Below are 24,201 nucleotides of genomic sequence, written 5' to 3' on the forward strand. Positions count from 1 at the left end.
GAGCAACACTGAACATTAAGTGTTTTTACTTACATCACTTCTTATGATCTGGTTGTGTTTAGCCTGCAGCTGGAGAGGATGGTCATCTATAGCAGTAAAGGTACGGTGTCCTGGGTGCTGCCTGTACTTTTTCTAGGAGAACAAATGCAATTGGTTGTTAAGTACTGTAAAGTATTTGCTTCTTGTGAGCTTTTATTTGATTGTTTATTGGAGTTAAAACTGAACTGTCATACCTCACTTAGGATCTGTCCAGCTTTCTTGCATTTTCTCAACATCCAAAGAGCCGTAAGGCACCCAAGGTGATCCTTTGACATAGTTATTGTAGTCTAACTTGTATTCATTCTGTAGTTACAAACACAAAATAGTATCATAAAAAAGTTATGTAATGACTGTAGTCAACTTTTGGTATATTAACTATAGTTTTATGCAACAAAATGTGTGATTATATGGTTATATTAAAGACAGTGTCAAATTAAAATCTTAATTTAAGTCTATTAGAATAGAGTGCAACAGTTAGTGGGGGGAAGAGTACTGATTCATTTTAATCTAGTAACAGGGGTTCCCCAAACTTTTTAGCCCGTGACCCCTAAAATAACAATGCCAGTGACTCGCGACAGCCAATATCCTCTGAGGTGGTTATAAATACAGAAACCTTGCATGCAACGGCATCCACACACCAATAGGACTAAATCTTTTTTTTTTTCATGTATGTAAGTGCAGTAAATCTGCAAAAAAGTTAAACCTGGTGCCACAAATTCAATCTGCTGCATCTGACGCTATTGCTGTGTCTTTAACATAACGTAATCACTCCAGGGGTCGCAATCTAATACATAAAAAAAAATCAAAAGACTGTAACTATAAACTATTATTTTTGTCTTCAGTAGGTTATGCATAAAATATGGTAATTCTAATGGGTTAATAAAATTTATCAGATTTTTGAAAATCACCAAGCGACCCCCACACCCCCCTTCATTGTCCTGCAACCCCCCGGGAGCTCCCAACCACCACTTTGGGAACCATTGGTCTAGTAAAAGAAATACAACTTGCCAAAAAAAAGTATCCCTTCTAACAGGACTTGAGTAGTGAGTATTGTACTCTAAAAATTATTCCACTGTATACCCTGCAAATTAAAAATGTAGCTTACATCAGTGCCATTTGTAAGGGTGTTTCGAAGTGTAAATTAAATTCTTTTCCATTCATTGACTACAAATTGAAAATGTGAGATTAATATAACTTATGAAAACATAACGCACCTAAAAGACGACAGCAGAAAGCCCACATGCAGAGCGAAATAATTGTAACTTCAAAATCTTGAAAAAAAAATTTAAATTGAAAAAAAAAATCAGGTTATGCACTTTGAACTTTGAAAACCAGCTCGTGCAGCACTGCTAGAATACATGAAACGTGGGTATGTGTTTGAAAACGTAAGATTCTGTAGTGCATAAAGTTAATGTTTAAGGCTACTTCATAACTTTTACTTCTTAGACACTTTTAAAGTTTCCACACTATAAAAGTTTGCTGCACTCATAAAGCATTCTTGTATTGATGACAGTCTGTCTGATGTGAGTTTTCTGTCCTCTTTTTGACTAGATGGGAATCAAGGGACTGATTATTTTACTTAGCCAATCATTGTAGACAATAAACAAACATATAAAATAGTGACTGCGAGTTGATGGGAGAAATAAAAGAGAAAAACTACTCAATTACAGTAATTTGAGCATTTGTAATTTGTTACACCACTGGCAACAGTTAGGCTCCAGAAATAAGAAATGCATTAATTTTATCGGGAAATATGTCAGTGTGTAAGAAAAGAATGCACTTGCCAGCACTACATTTGTGCCAAAGTTAGTGTATCTGTGTGACCTGCAGTCATGCTTACATCACTCTGGATCATATTGGACTTCTTCGCTTGATCCAGAGCTACGCTGTCGTAAGGCAGGAGGTAACGATTTATAATTTTCTTATAGCCAGTCATGCTGGCGATGGCCTGAGATTTCTTAGCAAGAGTCACTAGCATCATGTCCAGTGGAGCATGGTACTTGGTCTTCATCTTCTCATAGTCTTTCTTGTACTCGCGCTGTTAAAATATTCAAGAATAAAACAAGGGATTGTTATTACATGAAAGGCATCAGGAATGCTAACGTGTGTAACAGTGACTAGCTGAACCGTACCTCACTTTGGATCTTAGCAACATGAACTGAGTGCATGATTTTGGGGTCATCTTTGATACTGAGGGCCCCGACCATCTGTCCTCTGTTCTTCTCATATTCCTTCTTGTATTTCACCTAAAATTAACGATGAGTATCACAATCTCTTGAAATATATAATATAATGTATAATTATTGTTGTGTTGTATGCTGTCAGGGAAACAACCCAAACATACTTACATCACTAGCGATGTTAGTGTGAGCGCGGGCTGCACGGATCGAAATTGCATCTCCTTTCACCTCAAACTTCTTGGCTTTTGTTTTTTCCCAGTCATACTTGTAGCATGTCTGTGAACATATAACAAAGCACCATTATGCTGGATTCTAGACAAGTGTATTACGAACAGATTCAGTACTGTTCTTTGCTATGGATTCAGTACGTTTGATCAGTTAAAAGGCAGACTGGATGAACTTACATCACTAAGGTTATACGCATTAACTCTCGATTGAATGAAGAAAGGGTAATCAGGAGGGAGGTAACACTTGAACTTCTCCTTCTCATACTTTTCCTTGTAGTTCAGCTGTAAAAAAGAGAAAACAGGGTCAGCGTTCATATATTGTATCATAGTTGTATAATTCTAATGGACAAATAATAATTACTATTCGATCCATAATGTAAATAACATTACATATTGTATATAAATATTAGTCAAAGAGAAGACAACTAGTTTTAAGTTACAAAAGTCATGTTAAATGTCTGTTTTTATGTTTCAAATAACCTTTGTGAAACCAAAATAATATGGGTGAAGTGATGTCCCATTATCATTTATTATTACATACATATAATAAAGATTAAATAAAGAAACACACAGACAAAATGATTACAACTCATTTTTAAACATAATAATTTTAATAACTAATTCCTATTAGCTAATTTCATTTGACTTTGCCTTGATAACAGTGCATAATATTTGACTTCATATTTTGCTGAATTCCGCCTAAAGTGCTATTTAAAGGCTTAACTATGTTAATTGGGTTAATTAGGCAAGTTAATTGGACAACAGTGTTTTTTTCTGTTGCCAATGTAGACTATTTTAAAGGGGGTTAATTATATTGACCTTGGCCATTTTAAACATTTTAATAATAATAATAATTCCAAACCAAATTAAATGAAATAAGACTTTCTCCAGACGAAAAATAAAACAGGAAAATTTCACAGGAGGATTAATAATTATGTCTTAACTGTAAATATTCTGACCTCTACTGATTAAGTTATTTAAAAGAATAAGCAGTGATAGTAAATTTATTATATTTTTCATGAAATCATAGTAGTTTAAAGGACAGTAAAAACTCAAAATATTTAAAATGACATTAACTTAGTATTTGTGGGCAGTATAGGGTGATCCTTAGGTACTTTAATATGTCATCAAATGATTCTTGTTAAAAATATTAATAATGTAAACATTGATATACTCATTTGTGAGTGTCTTCTGTAAACCACTACAAACATGTATGACATACTTTATTATTATTTTGACCATAGACATGTTCAACACTATCTCATGGCAATTAATAACTTTTTGATTTAGTAGCCAATTCGTATGAATTCATACAATCTCATTCATACAATTTAGTACGATTTGCTCATGCCCAATGACAGTTGGGTTTAGGGGCGGGGTTGGATGCCACGCCTTCTTTTTAAATTGTACATTTTCATACAACTGAAATCGTATAAATTCATACAGTATGAATTAGCCACTAAACTGACAAAACGTAAAATACTTACAGTTAAATAAGCTTCTCCTGCTCACCAAGGCTGTGTTTATTTAATCAGAAATGCAGTAAAAATTGTAAAACTGTGAATGTTATTGCACTATAAAATAACTGTTCAAAAATAGTTTATGATTTCATTTAACCATTTATTCCAGTGATTTTAAAGATGAATCTTCAGCTTCATTACTCCTTACATTAGTCTTCAGTCACATGATGCTCCAGAAACCACTCTAATATTAATTATTATTATTATTATTATTAATATTATTATTATTAATGGTAAAAGTAATAAAAGCAATAATGTCTGGAGTAATCATTTTATTTCAAACAACATACAATAAGAAAGCAGTTATTTAAATTTTTAGTAAATATTTAACAGTTAACCTTTTTTTTTTTACATTTAATAAATGCCGCCTTGATGAACAGAACAATTTTCGTAAAAAACTGACCCCAAACTTTTTACCAAAAGAATTTCATTTACTCATCCTCGACGTGTTCCAGACCTGTTTGAATTTCTTTCTTTTTTTTGAACACAAAGTCAGATACTTTGAAGAATGATGGGAAAAAAAACAGCTGTTGATTTTCATATATATATATATATATATATATATATATACACTTCTTACTGTGGATGTCAATGGGCTGCTTTTGCCCAACATTCTTAAGAATATCTTGTTTTGTGTTCAGCAGAAGAAATTCATACATATTTAGAAACACTGGAGTGAGTAAATGTTGATGCAATGTTACGTGCAACTTAATTAATCATAAACTTCTAATAAAGAAGTAAAGTACTTATTATTATTTGGTACATATTACTGGCCACATATCCCTAGTGCTTTATGGTTGCTGTGTTCAGTAAAGTAGGACGAGTTTGATAAACACCACTAGATGGCTCTCAAAGGGTCTGATTTTATTTGTTCATTAGACTTTGACTGCCTGTGACTTTCTCTCGAAATAGCACAAACAAACAACTCTAATAATATGTCTGGGGATTTACACTATTGTCAGCTGCATCAGCATGACAACTGTCCTCTAAATATGAATGAGGAGATTTTTCTAGGGCAGCTATGTGCCTTGACAGTATCCATAAAACACACTTTTCATACAGTCACAATAAAGAAATAATTGTACGTACATCGCTTAGCTGTTTGGCGTTGATGGCAGCTTGCACTTGAACAGGCGAGTCTGTCACCTGGGTGAACTTCACTTTGTCTGGATGTTGACGATAAACTTTCTACAAGGAAAATACACAAATAGAAACATCACCTGAAGTCAGGTTCTGTAACCACCGTTATAATGTGAGCGTATGTACTTACATCTTGACATTTCTGAAGTTTCTTATTGGCTTCATATTCAGGTGTAACAGTCTGAGGGAAGTAGCATCTCGCCTTTATGTCCTCATAATCAGCTTTGTAGTTTTGCTGTTGCAGGAGAAAGCGATCATGTTTGAAATTACAAATACATTCTTTGGGATCAAGAAGATATATTTATGCGCAAGTAAATACTGGAAACCTACTTCATTCTTCATTTCTTCCATCTTGTGGCAGTGAACGGTGAAGACGTCTTCATAGCTACCGATATAATGACCCTTCACCTCATTTTCATACTTTTTTTTGTAACGTGACTGGGGGAAAAAGGTGGCATAAACTTATATCAAATGTTAATGTTTCTGAAAAGTAAAAAGGTGTAATATTTACTCACGTCACTGAACTTCTTCAAAACACTATCCATCTTGAACTTGGGAGTGTCGCAGTAGTTGATGCTGAATCCCCTTGATTTCTCATAATTGGCTTTATATACTTTCTATTAAAGGCAAAACAGAAGCATGTTAGCAATGAGTAAACCGTATGCTTATTTCCAGACAAAGTTGGTTTAAATAAATGATGATAATAAGTAAATGCTTCATAATTGTAATTATTGAAGGGGAAAAAAATTATTGTTCCTCACATTTACCCTCAAGTGGTTCCAGATTGTTGAGTTTTTTTTCTGTATAAACCATTATGTTGGAAACCAGTAGCCACTAGTGGTGTACAGTAACAAATTACAAATACTCCAATTACTGAAATTGAGTAGTTTTTTCAGGAATTGTAATTTGCTAAGTAGTTTAAAAAATGTGTACCTTCACTTTACCTTGAGTACATTTTAGTGGTGTATCAGTACTTTTACTCCACTATTTTCCTTCAACCTGCAGTCACTGCTTTATTTCTTGCTTGTCTATGGTAATTGGTTAAAGTAGAAAAATCAGTGCTGCGATTCCTGTCCAAATAAAATCGCACATAAAAAATAAATCGCATCATACTAAACCTCAAGACATGGGTGCTTAAAAAATGCAGCAAACCTTTTGGAAGCATTAAAAATGTCCAAGAAGATGAGAAGAAGAAGATGAGAAGATGAAGGATGCCGACTGTATGATGACTGAAATCGCTAATTGGCCTTAAACAATCACTAAATGGAACGAATGAAAAATGGAAGGAAGGGCCAAATTAAGGAAGAACAAAACAAGGAATGGAAGAACCGAACCAAATAAGGACTAAACTAATGAAGGATGAAGGACCAAAGCAATGAAGGAAGGATTCAAGGCAGCAAGGAATGAATGAATGAATGAATGAATGAATGAATGAATGAATGAACAAAAGACCTAACGAAGGAAGGAACAAAATGAACGAACCAATGAATGAGCATACGAATGAAGGGAGGAATGAAGGAAGGACCAAATGAAAATGTGAATGAACGAAAAAGTGAATGAATGAATGAATAAATGAGCGAACGAATGAAGAGAGGAACGAAGGAAGGAACAAATTAATGAATGAAGGAAGGAAGGAAGGAAGGAGTGAACGAACAAATGAATGAATAAAGTAAGGACAGAACAAACAAACAATGGAAGGAAGGTTGGAAGGAATGAACGAATATAGGAAGATCACTAAATGCACTACAGAATGTTACGTTTACACATCTGTGCATCAACTTTTGACAGTGTAATACTTACTACTCTTTAGAGTACTTTTAAAAGGGCTACTTTTTTAACTCATATTTTGAGTAAAATTTACAACAGATACTTTTACTCTACTTGCACTACAGTTTTGGAAAAGTAATGGTACTTTTACTCGAGTATGATTTTTCAGTACTCTTCCCACCACTGGTAGCCACTGATTTCCATCAAATGAAAAAAGAAAACCCAAGGAAGGCTATGGCTACTGTTTTCTAAATATTTTCTTTGGTGTTCAACAGAAAACAACACAGGTTTGAAACCACTTGAGTAAATAATGAGTACATTTAAATTTTTCCATTTAAAGATCATTTAATCATGGTTTTAACAATCAGTGGCAATAATAATCCTAAAGGTCTATGGTGCTGATAGCATAAATGTTAACACTAAACATTTTATAAAGCTACTACAGTATTCTCTGTTTTTATTTACTAATTAACACAATAACACAAATCAGTAAAAATCAACTTTAGTTTTGAAGGAGGGGGTTGAATATTTGCAATTCTATAAATATTTTATTCAATATTTAATCTGTCTTGTGGCTCTTTTAAATTTGTGTAACCTAAGGACTGTAAACATTTTCTATCAAGTGAGACTGGTTTCTGGATCTGTATTAACATACATCACTCAAGATGGTGCCTGCGTATCTCAGCTGTCTGAGAAGGGGGTTCTCTGTAGCAGGGAGAACGTTGTAATCGCACACTGCTTTTGTCTTCTCGTAGCTCTTCTTATACTGGACCTGAGGGAGTATAAAAATACATATAAATTAAGTGACTTAAGATCTTTAGATGGACCCATTGGCTTGGAGATTTTGAAGGACTTTTTAAAGGCGTAGTCACACAATATTCACAAGCGTAGTTTGGACCAAAAAAAGTACAATTTTTAAACCAAATTATTAGAAAACAAAACAAATGTTGTTGCATATGTTGTGAGGGAGCATCATAAATGTCAAAAACAATGTGTGTTTGACTCACTGTAAGCATGCGATTCATTTTCCTTAAAATAGAATGATATGCAACAAATTTACATTGTAAAAAATGACTCGAGGATGACTTCCTGGATTTACAATTTTTTTTTTAAGTTTAGCTGTTGTAAACAATTTATTTGGGCTGAATTTAAACAAACAAATTAAGTTGAACATTACTAAATTTGATTTGTTTGTCATTCATTTGTAAATTCAACACATTTAAATTGCAATAATTTTGCAGACATCAGTTTATCTTTTACAGTAAACTGAATCCATTACTAATGTAAAGCAATGCAAAATGTTAAATGTGATAGATGACATTTGATTTTATAACTAATTTTTTATTTAACTCCTTGTAAAACTGCTTACTGAGTAGACGTTTTCCACCATCTTGTGCTTTAGCTCAAGATGCTAACTTAAAACCAGATACATTCGACATGTCTAAAACTGATCTGTATGTATGTTCATTATATTATTGTTTTTAAAAAGTGAATGAGAACTTCACTGAAATATCACAATAACAGAATTGACAATAAATATTGACATTTCTGAGTGATTCTTGTTCCCTGTTCCTGACTGGTTTGTGTGTTTGTTGGTTTGTTTGTTTTGGATACACGATTGTTTGCCTGTTATTGGATTACTCTTTTGGATTACCCTTGACATTGATGTTTGCTCCTGTTATGAACATTTCCTGCCTGACCTTTCTGAATAAACACAGCATTTGGATCATCCTCTCTGTTGTCACGCTCTAGTCTATAACCGTATCCTATATATTTTGTACCAATCATTGAGAATGTTCACATGACACCAATAATCTGTTTACAATTACCATCTACCATGTAAACAGCAATTTTTGATTAATTTAATCCAATTAAGGTCATAAGTGCAGTACAGACATGAAAACACCTTAATCTAAATTATTACCAGATTTTGCGACAGGATTGTCTGTACACACACGGCTGTTTGACACGATTCTCTGCATCTATCGACCACAGACACTGAAAATATGACGAAATATGGAGTGTTTTTTTTCCCATACGGCATCAAATTCCATTAATACAACACTCTTCCAGCAGTTCATAGTCCCATCCAATATCTAGTTTGTCACGGGGGGCATGCATGAAATGTTCCTGAATGAAAGTGAAAGTGCCAAACTGCAGTTGAAGTCAACAAATTAAGAATGAAACACCCGAAATTACATGAAACTCAGGTGGAAATGTGGATAGCGTGCTGACGCAGTGACATTAATCGAATTATGTGCTATAACATGTACAGGGATCTGAAAGGAACATACAAAAAGCAACTCATGTAAACACCTTAATCATATTATTGTCATATTCAGATTAAGACAATTCGATTACTGACATCCATGTAAATGTAGTCAGTGAGAGAAGATCAACAACAGACTAATTTTTCGAAATTCTGGTCTACATGTTTGGTTCTCAACAAAGTTTGGATGGTACTGTAGCATTCACTTTAAGTCACAGACAAGTGCAGGAACTAAAAATGTGTCTATTTGTTCATCATCCCTGGACTCTTTTATATCTACTGGGCATAAATACATTCGTGATCTAATGTTGTTAGTTTTTCCATGTCCTCTGTGATGATGTAGGCAATGAGAAATTTGTAAGCAGGGATCAGCGGAGATCACCACATCGGTCAGGTCTGGATTGACTCATGATCTGTTTAAAGCATCTTCACAGGAAGGTTGTTTCCATGCAATGGACAATATCTGAAAAAGTTTGTCTATCAATGTGTAATATCTGTTTTTAATTCGGGGTCACTGAATGAATGAGCAAAGCTAAGTCTGAAAATAAATAGTCATTGATTCTGGTGAAAAGCGTACATTCAACTTGATAACTTAAAAAAAAAAGTCACCTAACTTTACACTCTTGAAATAATACATTTGTAACATAAAAGAAAGAAAAAACAAAAAGAAACTGGTGAACAAGTAAAAATATTGAAATTTGCATGTTATAAAAATACGGTAATTAAACAGGTTTCTTCTCTCTTTCATTTATTTACTATTATAAGTCACATTATGGGACCTTGATATCTGTTCTGTCGACCTTATGTAGAAAATTTAACTGACCAGTTTAAACATTGACTATTAAAGTTAGGTCCTTAAAATATCCAAAATAAAAAGTAGAAGCAGTTATTACCCTGTTTTTTTTACAAAACCATTTACCACATACAATATATCTCTCAAAACTATTAAAAATGTGGATAAAAGTCCCTTTTTCAAACTTTTCAACATCAAACGCAGTTGGAGGAAAGATCTAGATATCATTATTCAACTTATTATTCAAACAAATGAAATAAAAAACATCACAAATTATATAATTTTTATTACACACACACACACACACACACACACGCACACACACACACACACACAAACACTTTTGATATATAAACTCTCTCTATATGTATATATATACATATATATATATATACATATATATTATATGTACATATATATATATATATATATATATACATATATACATATATATATATATAATATATATATACATATATCATATATATATATATATATATATATATATATATATATATATACAATATATATAAATATTATAATTATATATATATATACATATATATTATAATATATATATATACATATTATATATATATATATATATATAATTATTAAATATATATAATATATATACATATACAAAAAAAAATCCTTTATATTTATAAATAGTTCAGCATTTGAAATATTTCTTGTTTACTTTACATCACAATATTTCTTTTTGTTGAAATATGAATAAAAATAGTAAAACATCAGTTTATTTCCAGGTTTAAATAAAATAAATTAGTAACTTAGTAAAAATAAATTAGAAAGAATTAAATAAATTATTGTAAATAAATTCTGAACTCACCGAACTTGCAGCTTCACGAGCCTTTTTGTTGGAAGCGTATGTTGGTGTGTCTGTTTGCATGAAATAAATTTGGTCTTTTATATCTTCAAATTCAGCCGTATATTTTTTCTGGAGGAAACAAAAAATAAGTGTGACATTTATAATTAAGAATTGTGTGCATATTCTATTCTACCAGAAGATCTGTTTAATGCTTTCACTTACATCACTGATGTTGTCCATAACCATTCGAGCAACAGCGACATCAAAGTAAGGAGTTTCACACCATTTGCCCTTCACGTTCTTATTGTAATCCTCATGATATTTAAGCTGTGAAGAATTAAAGTGGTTTTCATTATTCTCATATCTATAGACCATTTCAATGTGGTGATGTTATTGGTCCATGAACATTTCCTGCTTGTTATCAAACTATTTTAATAACCGTAACAAGAGGCAATTCAATCATAACTAGATGTTAAAACAGCTATCATCACATTATTTATCAATATGGGGTTCTTTTTGGATTCTCAAAAGCTATAGAAATAAAAAATGCAAAACAGGAAATTGGGACCATTGTTTTTGTTTACATCCCTCAAAATGGTCTATAATTCATAATTTACAATTAAAGGAAGAGAAAAAATTTACATCACAATCAATTCCTAATGTTCACATCATAAAAAAAAAAACGAATATGTGGGCTACCAAACTATTACTTGTTTGATGGATGTAGATATCATGATATTGACACAATATGAAATAAATCTTACATTACTACGATTGGCAAAGTTTTTCTTGGCCAGCTCCACCTCTGGAGGATCAGCCAGTGAAGTGTACTTTGCCTTGCGCTCATCGTGACCCTTCTTGTAGACAATCTGTGAAGGTGAAACATGACAGTTTTTGAGACAATATGAAAATATGCAAAAAACAGTGGAATGTGTTTAAACAGAGAAAAAACATATACAAAAAAAACAAATGAAAGCATTTTAAAATAAAACAAAATAAAATACATAAATAAATAAATAAAAATAAAAAATGTAAAATAAAATACAAAGATTATATTAAATAAATTAATAATTTAAAATATAAATAAATAAATAAATAAATAAATAGACAAATAAATAAATAAATAAAATTAAGGACATAATCTGTGTTTTGTTTCGCCATTTTATTCAATATGTAATTTGACAACTTCGCTTACATCACTGAGGTCTTTTTGGGCTTTGGCGACCCTGCGCAGCTCTGGGCTGTCGCTGTATGGATAGTACATGGTCTTCTCTTCATCCCACACCTCTGTGTACAGTTTCTGATAGGAATATTCAATCATCATAAAGGTTGAATCAGTAAATAACATCAGTGTTAATATCACTTTATTGATCATCTACTACTGAGAAAGAAATTGGAGATCTACCTTGCTGTAATTTGCTGCATTCTTCACAGCAAGAACTAGCTCAGGGGCATCAGGAGGGAGCAAGTACTTATCCTTAGTCTCATCCCATTTCTGCCTGTACAGAACCTGGAGAAAATAGACACTGTTATGACATTGAACAACACAACAGACAAAAGATAAGAATCCACAGACAATCGGCTGAGTCTTTTCTTTTTAACTCGCCATATTGATAACAGACCATTTGAGTTCAAGTAAAACAACTCTTTATCGACTAGTATCGTACATTAAATTCTGCATACATTGTATAATAAATTCATTACACATTGAATCACTCACTTGATTTTTTTTTTACAGAGCAGAAGCATAATGAAAATCTCTCCTGAACAATATGCTGTCAAGGCAGTTTTAACTATGCTTTGAAGCTATTATTATTTAACGCTATTTTTAAATTTGATTATTATTATTCTGTTTCCAAAACAGCATCCCAACACTTACTTTGCTGACGAGGTCCGAGACGTGCTTGACATGGGCAACTTCACGAGCCTCACCATCATAGAGACTGGTGGTTTTGGCCTTCAGTCCCTCCATACGGTATTTCACCTGGGTTACCAAAACGTTTATTTTAAGTGTGTTCATAATTAACACCATTAACTAGAAATATCTGATTATCTGATTTCTTAGGAGTTTCAGACTAGTCTTTTAAAAAGCATCAGTTGAAATTAGAACATGAAGACCGTGCATCTGACAGTTTGAAAAGCTTTTCTCCCCCAATAGTACAGCACATACCTCACTAAGCTGCTCCTGGGCCTTTTTGATGCGAATCATCTCAGGTGTGTCAGCCGAAATGAGGTAGGGCTGCCCCTTTGATTTTTCATATTCCTCCCTGTATTTATTCTAGAAAAACAAACACTTGCATTAGTTCAAGATAAGATTAAGTGTTCAGTAAACATTTCTTATTGTTATTAATGTTAAATACCATTGTAAGCTTTTAACAGAAATAGAAAAGTCAAATGAACTGTATTTATGTTTATTTTATAACAATGTTTCAGTTTTTACTTTTGCTTGTAATCAATTTGATGTATGCTTTGCCTTCTATATTCAACTATTCGTTCAAATGTAAAAAAAAACAAAAAAAAAATGAAATTTCTGTGGCCAAACTTCACACAAATTGCTAAGATCGTCACATCTTTCAAGATTTACCATACACAACACTACCCCTTGTGCTTTTTTATCTGTCAAAAAACCCCAAAACCTCATTGGTATGATTCATAAGCCTTTTGAAAAATGGGGGCATCTCATTCTCCTTGTCATACCCACTTCGTTATACAAATCTGTGTCCTTATGTGACAAAAATACACATGCACTCTCTCACACACACACACACACACACACACATGCGATGAGTTCCTTTGTAGTGATTTCAGGGTCTAAATGATTTTTATACTGTACAAATTGTATTTTATCCCTTAACCCAAACCCGGCCCCAAATCAACCCTCATAGAAAACCTATACATGGGTCAATCATTACTAGTATTACTATACTTTGGGGGCATTTAGTTCCAATAATATAGTGAATACCAGGACCACACATATGCACAAAATTTCAGCATTTCTTCTTTTTTTTGTAACTAGTTCCCTATCTAGATGTCTTATAAATCTGCCGTTGTATTTTGCTTTGATTGTTAGCTCTTTGATGGATCACATTTTTCCTCTTTTAAAAAAACTGGATACATCGTACAAGGAAGAAATGGCAGCTAGTAATGGTACTAGGCACAAACAATAATAATCTGTGGCATGGAGGGTAGTTGTTGTGAAGCACACACTACTTGGATCATTAAGTTCTGCATCTCTATTGGGTCTGTGAACATGTCAACCTAATGATCAAAGACTAGATTTTGGCCTAGGATTATACAAACCTTACACTAATTGAAATATCACAGGATTTTCAAGATTTATCTCAGAGAACCCTTACAAAAAATGACTGCAGTTTTTTTATGAAAAATATACAGCGTTTTTTTAAAGGAATACTGCAGTTTTAGTTAACTTCTGAAAAGTGCAGCTTTTTGGACAATAAAAAGCTGCTTTATTTAAGTATATTGCAGTATTACTGCAATACAACTGAAGTACTACTACAGTACAACTACTGCAATAATACTGAAGTGATACTAGTACTATAATGCAGTACAACTACTGCAATAATACTGAAGTGATACTAGTACTACAATGCAGTACAACTACTGCAATAATACTGAAGTGATACAAGTACTACAATGCAGTACAACTACTGCAATAATACTGAAGTGATACTAGTACTATAATGCAGTACAACTACTGCAATGGTACTGAAGTACTACAACTACTAAAATGCAGTACTGCTACTGCAATACAACTGAAGTACTACTACAGTTCAACTGCCATGCCGCTACTGCAAAACAACTAAAGTACTTCTACAATGCTCGGTGGACAATGGTTTCCAAATGAGGTTTCAGTACTTCAGTTGTACTGCTGAAGTACTATCACAAAACATTGTATTGCACTTTTTATTGCAATACATAATAAAACTTACAAAAAGTGCAGTAAAGACGGAGATTACTTGTTTTACTCGTTAATTGCAACTTATACTGCTGTTGAACTTTATTGTACTGTATTTGAAGTAGTGTTTATACTTCATTGTATTGCAATTCTGCAATTATACTTAATTTTACTGCAGTTTCAATTCTGTTTACTGCAGGTATTTTTGTCGGGAAAGCAGATCTATAAGCATCTAAAATGATGATAAAAGCATCTGCATAAATGCAACCCCCCACTAACGTCCTACTAATTCCCCTACATACTAATGTACTAACAAACATGAAAAACTATCTGTGCTATATATATACCACATTATGTTTTAAATTGTTTCTGTTGTTTTACTTTTGGCTCATTTAAAATCATTAACAGTGGTGGTCCAGTTACATTTCATGAAATAAGTACAAAACATCAGTCTAGAAATTAAAAAATATATAAAGCATTGTTATTTGCTTACATGGCTGTACTGGTCCAGCATCTTCTGGCTGTGTGCCAGGTAAGGAGTCATGAACTTGGAGGTGTCCACCTTCACCTTCTTCCTGACTGAGCGTCTGGGAAGACCACCAGGTCCAGGCTTAGGAAAAAAAGAGCAATCAACAATTAACACAAATTCACATAGTGCAGTTAATGAGAAGTGTCTCTAACAGCACATTCATAGAAATATTTTCGCAGTCTAGGAAACCTTATATCATATTTTTAAATAATGATACCAAAAAATAAAACTTTCTTAAATATTACTGTATAAGCAAGCATGCAACACAATTGGGTCCAATTTATTTTTCTAAACATGCTATACTGTAAGTTGTTTTATCCCAATTTTGGGTTGAATATGGACAAACCCAGCTGTTGGTTAAATAAATAATTGAAGAATTTAATTAAACAATTGGTGTTGTCCATATCTGACCCAAACAGCCAGGCATTTTAGAGCAGTGTTTTTCAACCACGTTCCTGGAGGCCCACCAGCTCTGCACATTTGCCATGTTTTCTTAACCAAACACAACTAATTCAGATCATCAGCTCATTAATAAAGACCTGTAATGGGTGTGATAGACAAAGTATACGTCCAAAACATGCAGTGTTGGGGGTCCTCCAGGAACATGGTTGAGAAACACTTTTTGAGTGGATTGATTTCAAAGAAAAAAGAAACTGGATAATAAATATGGAGATAAATATTGTGTTTATTTTTAGCTTTAAATATTACAGCACTTACCTTCTGCCAACAAAATCTGTCTTCATGTCATGCAAATTAGAATTTCACTTTTTATAACAACAACAACAGGTCAGTAAATTAGTATTGGCTTGATCAAGCAGTAAAACTATTAGTCACAAAATGCATTAAGCATTAGTTTAAACTACCTACTACTACACATTTAGACAGACACACATTGAAGTAAACAGTACATGAACTCACATCTAGAAAGCTTTTTACCACACCCTCACTGTCATTACTAAAGCTGTGGCATTTGCATTGGTATCATGGGGGCTATTTTTATGAACGTGTTGCTCTTAGAACTTTACAGAACTTAATTTGGACTTAACATTCCATCTTCACCTACTCATGAATTGTTAAACAAGGTCGTTTGTTTAATAATCCACACTTTAAGCGATCCCATAAGGCTCGATCTGACTAATCGAATCTAAACTGGTACGAAGGAATGGAATAGCCCCCATGGCATGTAGAAGGACTCAGATCCGCTTCACCAGAGGAGATCATTTACCTCAACACCATGAGACACTGAGGTGGTCGTGGTGGTGATTGTTGGACCCTCCTCATAGTAGTACTATAAATATAGGGGGGAAAAACTCTATGCTTTCAAAAACAGGATCACAGACTTTAGGAAAACACTGCAATTGAGGAAAGTGTTTTATTTTTCCAGCTCTGGTTGTTGTAAGTGCAAAAAAAAAAATCACATTGTGACCAAAATTACATTAGCTTGTAGATGGCTCCTCTTTAAGGCACTGTAGTTATTAGGTTTACATAATTGTGCATTGTGAAGTTATCTATTAGCCAGTCTCTGAATTAGTGCTGGGTTCTTAACAATTTCTTCACAAACACAAATCGATTAGTTAACTAGTTAACTTGTTTTTTTTTTTGTTTTTAGAAATGAAAGTGGATTGAACAATTAAGTTATTCTAAAAAACAGAAGAATTGTGTTGCTTCAACTTATTTTAAATAAGTAGCTTGAACAAGCAGCAAAATCCATTTTAAATGTATTTCAGAATTAATTAAATGTCCCTTTTACCACATAAAAAGAGCTAATTGTTTATTATATTCACTTTTTAGGTTATTAGAGGTTTTCATTTCATGATATACAGTACAGGTCATTGGATATATATAGTGGGTCTCTAAAGAGTACCAACCACACTGTAAAAAGCGACTTACTTCCCTTAAAAAAGGTACTTAAAAGTGACATGTTGCCTTTACTTAAAAGAAATGAGTAAAAAGTTGAATAATTTGTGTAATTATGTGCATAGTTCATTTACTTAATCATTTTAAAGCAATTGCTTTAGTCATTAAAAAAAGTCGATCAATTGGTTTAAAAATCAACAAGTTTACTCACCTTTTAAAAGTAAACTAAACTCAGTGCGAAAAGACATCGATAAATACCCTTACTAATAACTACCATACATTTTTAGAATTATCTACCAAAGACACTTAATAAAATGTAATTTAGTGAAACAATAATCTTTTATATACCAAAACAATCTTATTGGGCATATAATCATAATTTAATGATATATAATGACATATAGAAGGATATTTAAGGACAACAGTCATCAAATACTAATTAATTATTATTTTAATTCTGCAAAATTATGATATAATTTGTTTTTTATATATACTGTGCAATAATCCTTCAAAACAGGTTGGTCAACAAGTTTTCAATCATTTAAAATGCGAAAAAAAAATTGTATGATCACTTACTATTTCATATATTTCACAGCCATATATATCACCCTACAGCCCAAGACCGGTTACTCACTGAAGCTAAGCAAGGCTAAATCTGGTCAGTACCACAGGGGAAAACTAGGTTGCTGTTGGAATTGGTGTTAGTGAGGCCAGCAGGGGGCGCTCAGCCTGCGGTCTGTGTGAGTTCTAATGCCCCAGTATAGTGAAGGGGACACTATAATGTCAGTAAGCATCTCCTTTCAGCTGAGACGTTAAACCGAGGTCATGACTTTCTGTGGTCATTTAAAATCCCATGGCACTTCTCGTAAAGAGTAGGTGTGTAACCCCGGAGTCCTGGCCAAATTTCCTCCATCTGCCCTTACCATTTTGCCTCCCAATCATCCCCATTATCACTGTTTATCCACTCTACCTAGCTGGTGTGTGGTGAGCGCACTGGCGGTGTTGTCCTGTGGCTGCCGTCGCATCATCCAAGTGGATGCTTTACACTGGTGGAGGTGTGGAAAAGACCCCCACCCCCCAATGATTGTGAAGTGCCTTGGGTGTATGGCCATAAATGATAAATGCGCTATATATATATATATATACACATTACATTACATGTGAAAATAAGCGTGCTGTCAGTTTTACATTTTATTGTCAAAAAATTATTTGACACCTTAGAGTTGACACTTTTCATGCATATAATATTATTTCTATGTATATAAAATCTTTAATTTGACGAAGAAACCACAAACATGTTGTTGGTCATTAAATCTTACTTACTACATTGTGCTTCAGTATTATAATTCCTCGTTTTCATGTGCCATTACAGTAAGTGAATATGTCAGTAGTTGTTTATGGAATACAAATATCATCATAGGCTGTTTTCCCAGCAGGGCTCTGACTGACAGAGGCTTATGACAGGCTGTGCTAAGAACATTTTAGTGCCCCAATGACCTCACCACTATTATTATTTGCAGCTAATGTTATTGTCATGGTAGTAAATAGAAACAACGGGTCAGGGAACAAATTCCAACACAAACACTCAAAATAAAATGTCTGATTGCAGTGCATCACATTAAGCCACACACGTGACTCCAGAACTGTCTGGAGAATACACTGTCCCATACAAAATGTCAAGACAAAACGCTCTTAAACTGAACCATCTTGAGGGCCTGAGATTTTAAACAATATAAGGACCAAATATGAAACCAGAGCAGGAAAAATACTGTACAGGAGCTAGATTCTTTAATTGGATCAGCAGAAAGCAGAATACACAGATATTGTAGGCTTTTATTAGCATGGGGTTTAAATATCCTTTAACTTAACATCCAGGTTGTGGGACATGGAAAGTGGTGAACATCTAATGGAATATAATGTAAAGTAAAATCTCTTTCTCTCTCCAACACTTACAGGTGTGTTTTTCCATAGTTCCTCCCCCCAAAGCATTTTAACAGCATGACGTTAACAGCACGAGTAGTGTAATTTACAGCACAGCTCGTCTCATTTGCCTCTCTGCGAGTCAGCCGTAGATGTCCACTGCTATATTTGTATCTCTTGAAAGAACAACTCAGCCAAAGCTGAAGGCCACTTTTCCATTAATGGGGAGAATATATATTAATAAAATCACAGAAATGTAGTTCAATTTGAGATTTAAATTTCTATTAATGCCACATTTGGAACACTTAGAAATGATCAAAATATACCCCTCACAAATCTTTTAAATTCATATTTTTAATAGGAAGTTGCAGTTGAAGTCAGAATTATTAACCCCCCTGAATTATTAACCCCCCTGTTTATTTTTTTCCTCAATTGCTGTTTAACGGAGAGAAGATTTTTTTTAACACATTTCTAAACATAATAGTTTTAATAACTCATCTCTAATAACTGATTTATTTTATCTTTGACATGATGACAGTAAATAATATTTGACTAGATATTTTTCAAGACACTTCTATACAGCTTAAAGTGACATTTAAAGGCTTAACTAGGTTAATTAAGTTAACTAGGCAGGTTAGGGTAATTAGGCAAGTTATTGTATAATGATGGTTTGTTCTGTAGACTATCAAAAAAAATAAAGAGCTAATAATTTTGACCCTAAACTGGATATTAAAAAATTTAAAACGGCTTTTATTCTAGCCGAAATAAACGAATAAGATTTTCTCCAGAAGAAAAAATATTATCAGACATACTGTGAAAAGTTTTCTTGCGCTGTTAAACATCATTTAGGAAATATTTAAAAAAGAAGAAAAAATTAAAAGGGGGGCTAATAACATACATTAGATTAGTCAGTACTTAAGCCAAATCTGGAGCTTATCTAACAAAATAACTTACGATAACTGTCCAAAAACTAGTACACCCAAATTTAAATATTCAAGAAAAGTATTAAATACAAATTTAAAAAAGGGAAAATCAAGAGAAGCAAAAAATATTTAAAGATTTAGTTAAAATTTTAAAGGTTGTAATTTATTTTTGCATTATTTTGCTTGAATTTCATTGTATTATCTTTCAATTTCTAAATATGTTTAGTGACTAAAAGAATATTTTAATATCTGTAAATACTGAAAAATATTTTAAAATAATAATAAATCTGTTTTGTTGAAATGCACTAAAATACATTACGAGAAATGGATAAAAATATTGATTTTCAAAACGGGCTGTACTCAATTAGGCTGAGCACTGTATATTGTAACCCTGGACCACATAAGGTATGAAATTGATTGAAATTACCTGAAAGCTGAATTAAAAAAAAATTATAATAAACATTGATATATGGCTTGTCAGAATGACAATATTTAGCAGAGGTACGATTATTTAAAAAAATTGAAATCTGTTTTTTTTTTCCAAATTGAAATATTCAGAAAATCACCTTTAAAGCTTTCTAAATATTTTGCAATGCACATTACTAATACAAAATTAAGTTTCAATATATTTACAGTAGGAAATCTTACCAAAAAAATTTTCATGAAACACGATCTTTACTTAATATTCCAATGATTTTTGGCAGAAAAGAAAATCATTTTGACCCATAAAAAGGCAAAAATATACCTGTGCCACCTAAAACAGGTTTTGTATTTCAGGGTCACAATTATTTATCTGAAAATCAAAAAAGAAAAAATTCAAAGAACAAAATATAATTCTCTGCTTTTTCCAGATCCAATGAAAGAAGCCCTCTTAATAATGCTGATGCCTGTCACATATCCTGTTCTAAGTGTGGATGAAAGTAGTAGTGAAATCAGAGCGTATCAAGTATACACTACCGCTCAAATGTTTGGGGTCAGTTTTTTTAAATGTTTTTTTATTTTTTATTTTTTTTTGCAGATTGTTCAATGTATTCATTTATTAAATGTAAAAAACAAAGTTAAATTGTTAAATATTTATTAAAATTTTAAATAACTGCTTTCTTATTGTATGTAGTTTTAAAGGAAATTATCAATACAGTCATTATAGCTTTTATTACTATTACCATTAATAATAATAACAGTAATAATAATTAATAATAACAATAATAATTAATATTAGAGTGATTTCTGAAGGATCATGTGACTGAAGACGGGAGTACAAAGCTGAAAATTCATCATTAAACTACTAAATTACTAAACTACATTAAACCACTGGAATAAATGATTTAATTAAATTATAAACTTCTTTTGAACAGTTATTTTATAGTGCAATTATTATTATATTTCACAGTTTTACAATTTGTACTGTTTTTTTTTTTATTAAATAAATGCAGCCTTGGGGAGCAGGACAAGCTTATTTTAAAACATAAAAAAATCCACACTTTTGACCAGTAGTGTATATTCCAGAATATTGCATGAAGATTTCCGTCTTCTCAAAGTGTATTATAGCAAATCTCCATTTCCTGGATATGTTACAGGGGAACCCAAATAATTCACATAATTTGTTTGCTTAAAATAAACATAAGTTTATGGAAAAGTTTGGGGAAACCCCTATAAGATATCTACAACAGAAATGGACATGAAAGTATACAAAGTCTACTTTAACTCTATTTCTCTAGGAAATACTGAATTAAAGTAGGACCTTCTGCTTTCACTCTTCCATTGAACACTCAGACATCACATTTACCATTCACACAGACAGCATTTCAGTGAATAACATGACAAAAACACATTGAGGTAAACAAAACCTGCTGGAAGCTTCAAAAGGAGCTAGAAAACCACCACTAAAAATGGTATATTTGATTTAAAACAACCTTTTCCCGCTCAAAATGAAGCTTGCAGTTGAATTAGCAGCTCTGAACAGAACATAATCCCACTGTTAGTATAAAAATTAGAGTATTATATCTAACAATGGTTATTTCCATTCAGGTTTGATCATGAGCATGTTCATAATAAGATCTTATCATCAGGTTATGACAAACTGTTGCGGGGGTTGTTAAATAACGGTCAAGATGACTTGCTGCATAAATGAGATTTCATTAAAGTATTAAATGAGCTGTGAGCACTGAAAAGACTACACTGATACATTCATTACTGGGAATGTAACGCATATTAAATGGAATTTACTGCACTGGAGCCTCCAAGGAAGAGGTCATTTGAAATGGGATCCAATGCTAATCATATATACGACATGGCAGCTCCTACTGAACTGCTGACGCTGGAGGTAGACCAGATCACTATTCATAGGGTTCACCAGTATACCTATAGGGCGCTAATGTGAAAAGCCTATATAAGCTATTGAAGGGGCAGAGCAAATAATTGTAGCGCAGTGTTCCTCGATGAACGAGGGGATAAACTCTAAATAACCAATACAAGTTAGATCGATCTTACCTCCTCCACAACATCATCATCATACTCTTCTTCCGATGCCATCTTCAAACAGATTCAGTCACTCTACACAGGCAAATTAAAGACTGTCAGATATCAGCAGAGCTACTAACAGCGTTAAGCTAATTAATGTCAATGAGACATGAACAGATGATTTGAATAGACTGATAAAGTAAGCTTAAAGAGATAGTTCACCCAAATATGAACATTCTGTCATTCTTTACTCACCCATCACAAAGCTGTTTGAGTTTATTCTGAACACAAAATAAGTTAATTTGAAAAATGTTGGTTACATTTTGTTTAAAATATCTTCTTTTGTGTTTAACAGAATCAAGAAACTCGTAAACTCGTATGGAACCACTTGAGCATGAGTAAGTAATGAGTCATTTTTGGGTGAGCTATACTTTTGAGTGACTCTCAATGAAGGATTTCAGTTTCAGCAGAACTTGAAGGACACTCTACATTCCAAACTGACAGAAATGATCTGAAGAAGGAACAGACATGCAGACGTACCTTTACTGTAGAAAGTTACAGTAGAATTTCAGCAACCCTACAGTAAAGAAGGTGCTCGCTTTCCATCCACTCGTGTCCCAATCTGCTATTCCACTTTTTAATGAATTCCTGCAAACCTAAACAAAGACAAAAGCGTGTCAGTTTTCTTCTGAATGAGCTGACACTTCAGTGTGGTCGGACCACTAAAAGCTAAATCTATATTTTGAGCTGAAATCTCTTTCTGCAGGCCTTGATAGGTGAGAGGGTTTGACACCTAAGACCCCCCGAAACGCTGCGCCTCCTGGCTGAAGGCTCAGGACAGCTGCTCTGAACCGCTCCAACTATTTGTCATGTAAGCCAATGCTGCAGGCTGATTGGCTGGCTTTGTTTAGCTAGAGGAGCTCCAATGCCTTCTGAGGCTGCAGGTTAAATTTAGGTCTGACCACTAACTACCCTTTTTTAGGGCCGACTCCCAGGAAAATGACATCAAATGATGCTTTTCTACTCATTTTCATTGAAGAGATTGAGGGGGATCTGAATGGGGCGTTAAGAAATTCCTGCGCACGTGGTGAAATGCTTCAATCTTCAACGATTTTTCCACAAATAAGTTCCAGCATCGAGTAAATGGTTTGTTCCTGCAACGATGGCCATTAAAGTCAGATGATTCTTATCAGCATCACCCTCAGCATCACTTCCTCTACCAACAGGCTGTAGAAGATGGTCAATCCAACAACGCAGGCCATGCAAAGAGTGCTGGAGAGTGAAATCTGCTGTGAAGTTTGATGTCTGTTTGTTTTCCTTTGCTTACCGGTGATTTTAAAGATAAAACGTTTCCCGAGCTGCCAGAGCCTCCCCAACTCTTCCCTCCTGAGAAACGCTGGGCAAAAGCTCACAGCTGCAACGGCAGTCTGGTTATCATGTGCTCCTATCAACCAATCAGAGGGCAGCATTCTCCGGTTTCAAAAGCTAAATATACATTAGCGACACTTCAGAAAAGTGCACCTGTTCAGCACATCATCAGCAATACAACTATGAGGAAGAGGAAAGAAAACACTGGAAAATACCTGGTTTCTGTCAATCGGGATGCTGCATTTAGCAAGATGTTCTGTGGAGGTCTACAGGGAGCCGTAAAGCCTCTGGTGCAAAGCCTCTAGGCCTTCTTTGTGGAGAAGCTTCTTCTTGAGGTCACTGGTTTACTTCCAAGTGTATACATGGAACCCAGAGGCTGAAATCAGGTCAAGACAAGAGGGAAACATTCTTGAAAATAAAGGTGCCAGCGTAAACCCCAAAAGTGTTCTCAACAGTCTAAAAAA

The 24,201-nt window shown here is 33.5% G+C and overlaps 1 protein-coding gene across 1 annotated transcript in view; it reads right to left on the minus strand.

The window, feature by feature from the left end:
* Positions 1-23,787, minus strand: part of neb (nebulin) — an 87,020-nt gene extending 63,233 nt beyond the window's left edge. Inside the window, 24 exon segments of the mRNA XM_056465244.1 lie at positions 34-132; positions 234-266; positions 268-342; positions 1,880-2,077; positions 2,172-2,285; positions 2,388-2,495; positions 2,624-2,728; positions 5,056-5,154; positions 5,237-5,341; positions 5,437-5,544; positions 5,622-5,723; positions 7,529-7,645; positions 10,786-10,893; positions 10,987-11,091; positions 11,529-11,633; positions 11,960-12,064; positions 12,170-12,274; positions 12,644-12,748; positions 12,935-13,042; positions 15,174-15,290; positions 16,435-16,497; positions 22,400-22,462; positions 22,910-23,025; positions 23,697-23,787. Of these exon segments, the coding sequence (XP_056321219.1) occupies positions 34-132; positions 234-266; positions 268-342; positions 1,880-2,077; positions 2,172-2,285; positions 2,388-2,495; positions 2,624-2,728; positions 5,056-5,154; positions 5,237-5,341; positions 5,437-5,544; positions 5,622-5,723; positions 7,529-7,645; positions 10,786-10,893; positions 10,987-11,091; positions 11,529-11,633; positions 11,960-12,064; positions 12,170-12,274; positions 12,644-12,748; positions 12,935-13,042; positions 15,174-15,290; positions 16,435-16,497; positions 22,400-22,441 (2,226 nt within the window). The 5' untranslated portion in view covers positions 22,442-22,462; positions 22,910-23,025; positions 23,697-23,787.
* Between the last annotated feature and the right edge of the window lie 414 nt (positions 23,788-24,201).

The sequence above is a fragment of the Danio aesculapii genome, chromosome 9 (genome assembly GCF_903798145.1).
Source record: "Danio aesculapii chromosome 9, fDanAes4.1, whole genome shotgun sequence".
In the NCBI taxonomy this organism is placed as follows: domain Eukaryota; kingdom Metazoa; phylum Chordata; class Actinopteri; order Cypriniformes; family Danionidae; genus Danio; species Danio aesculapii.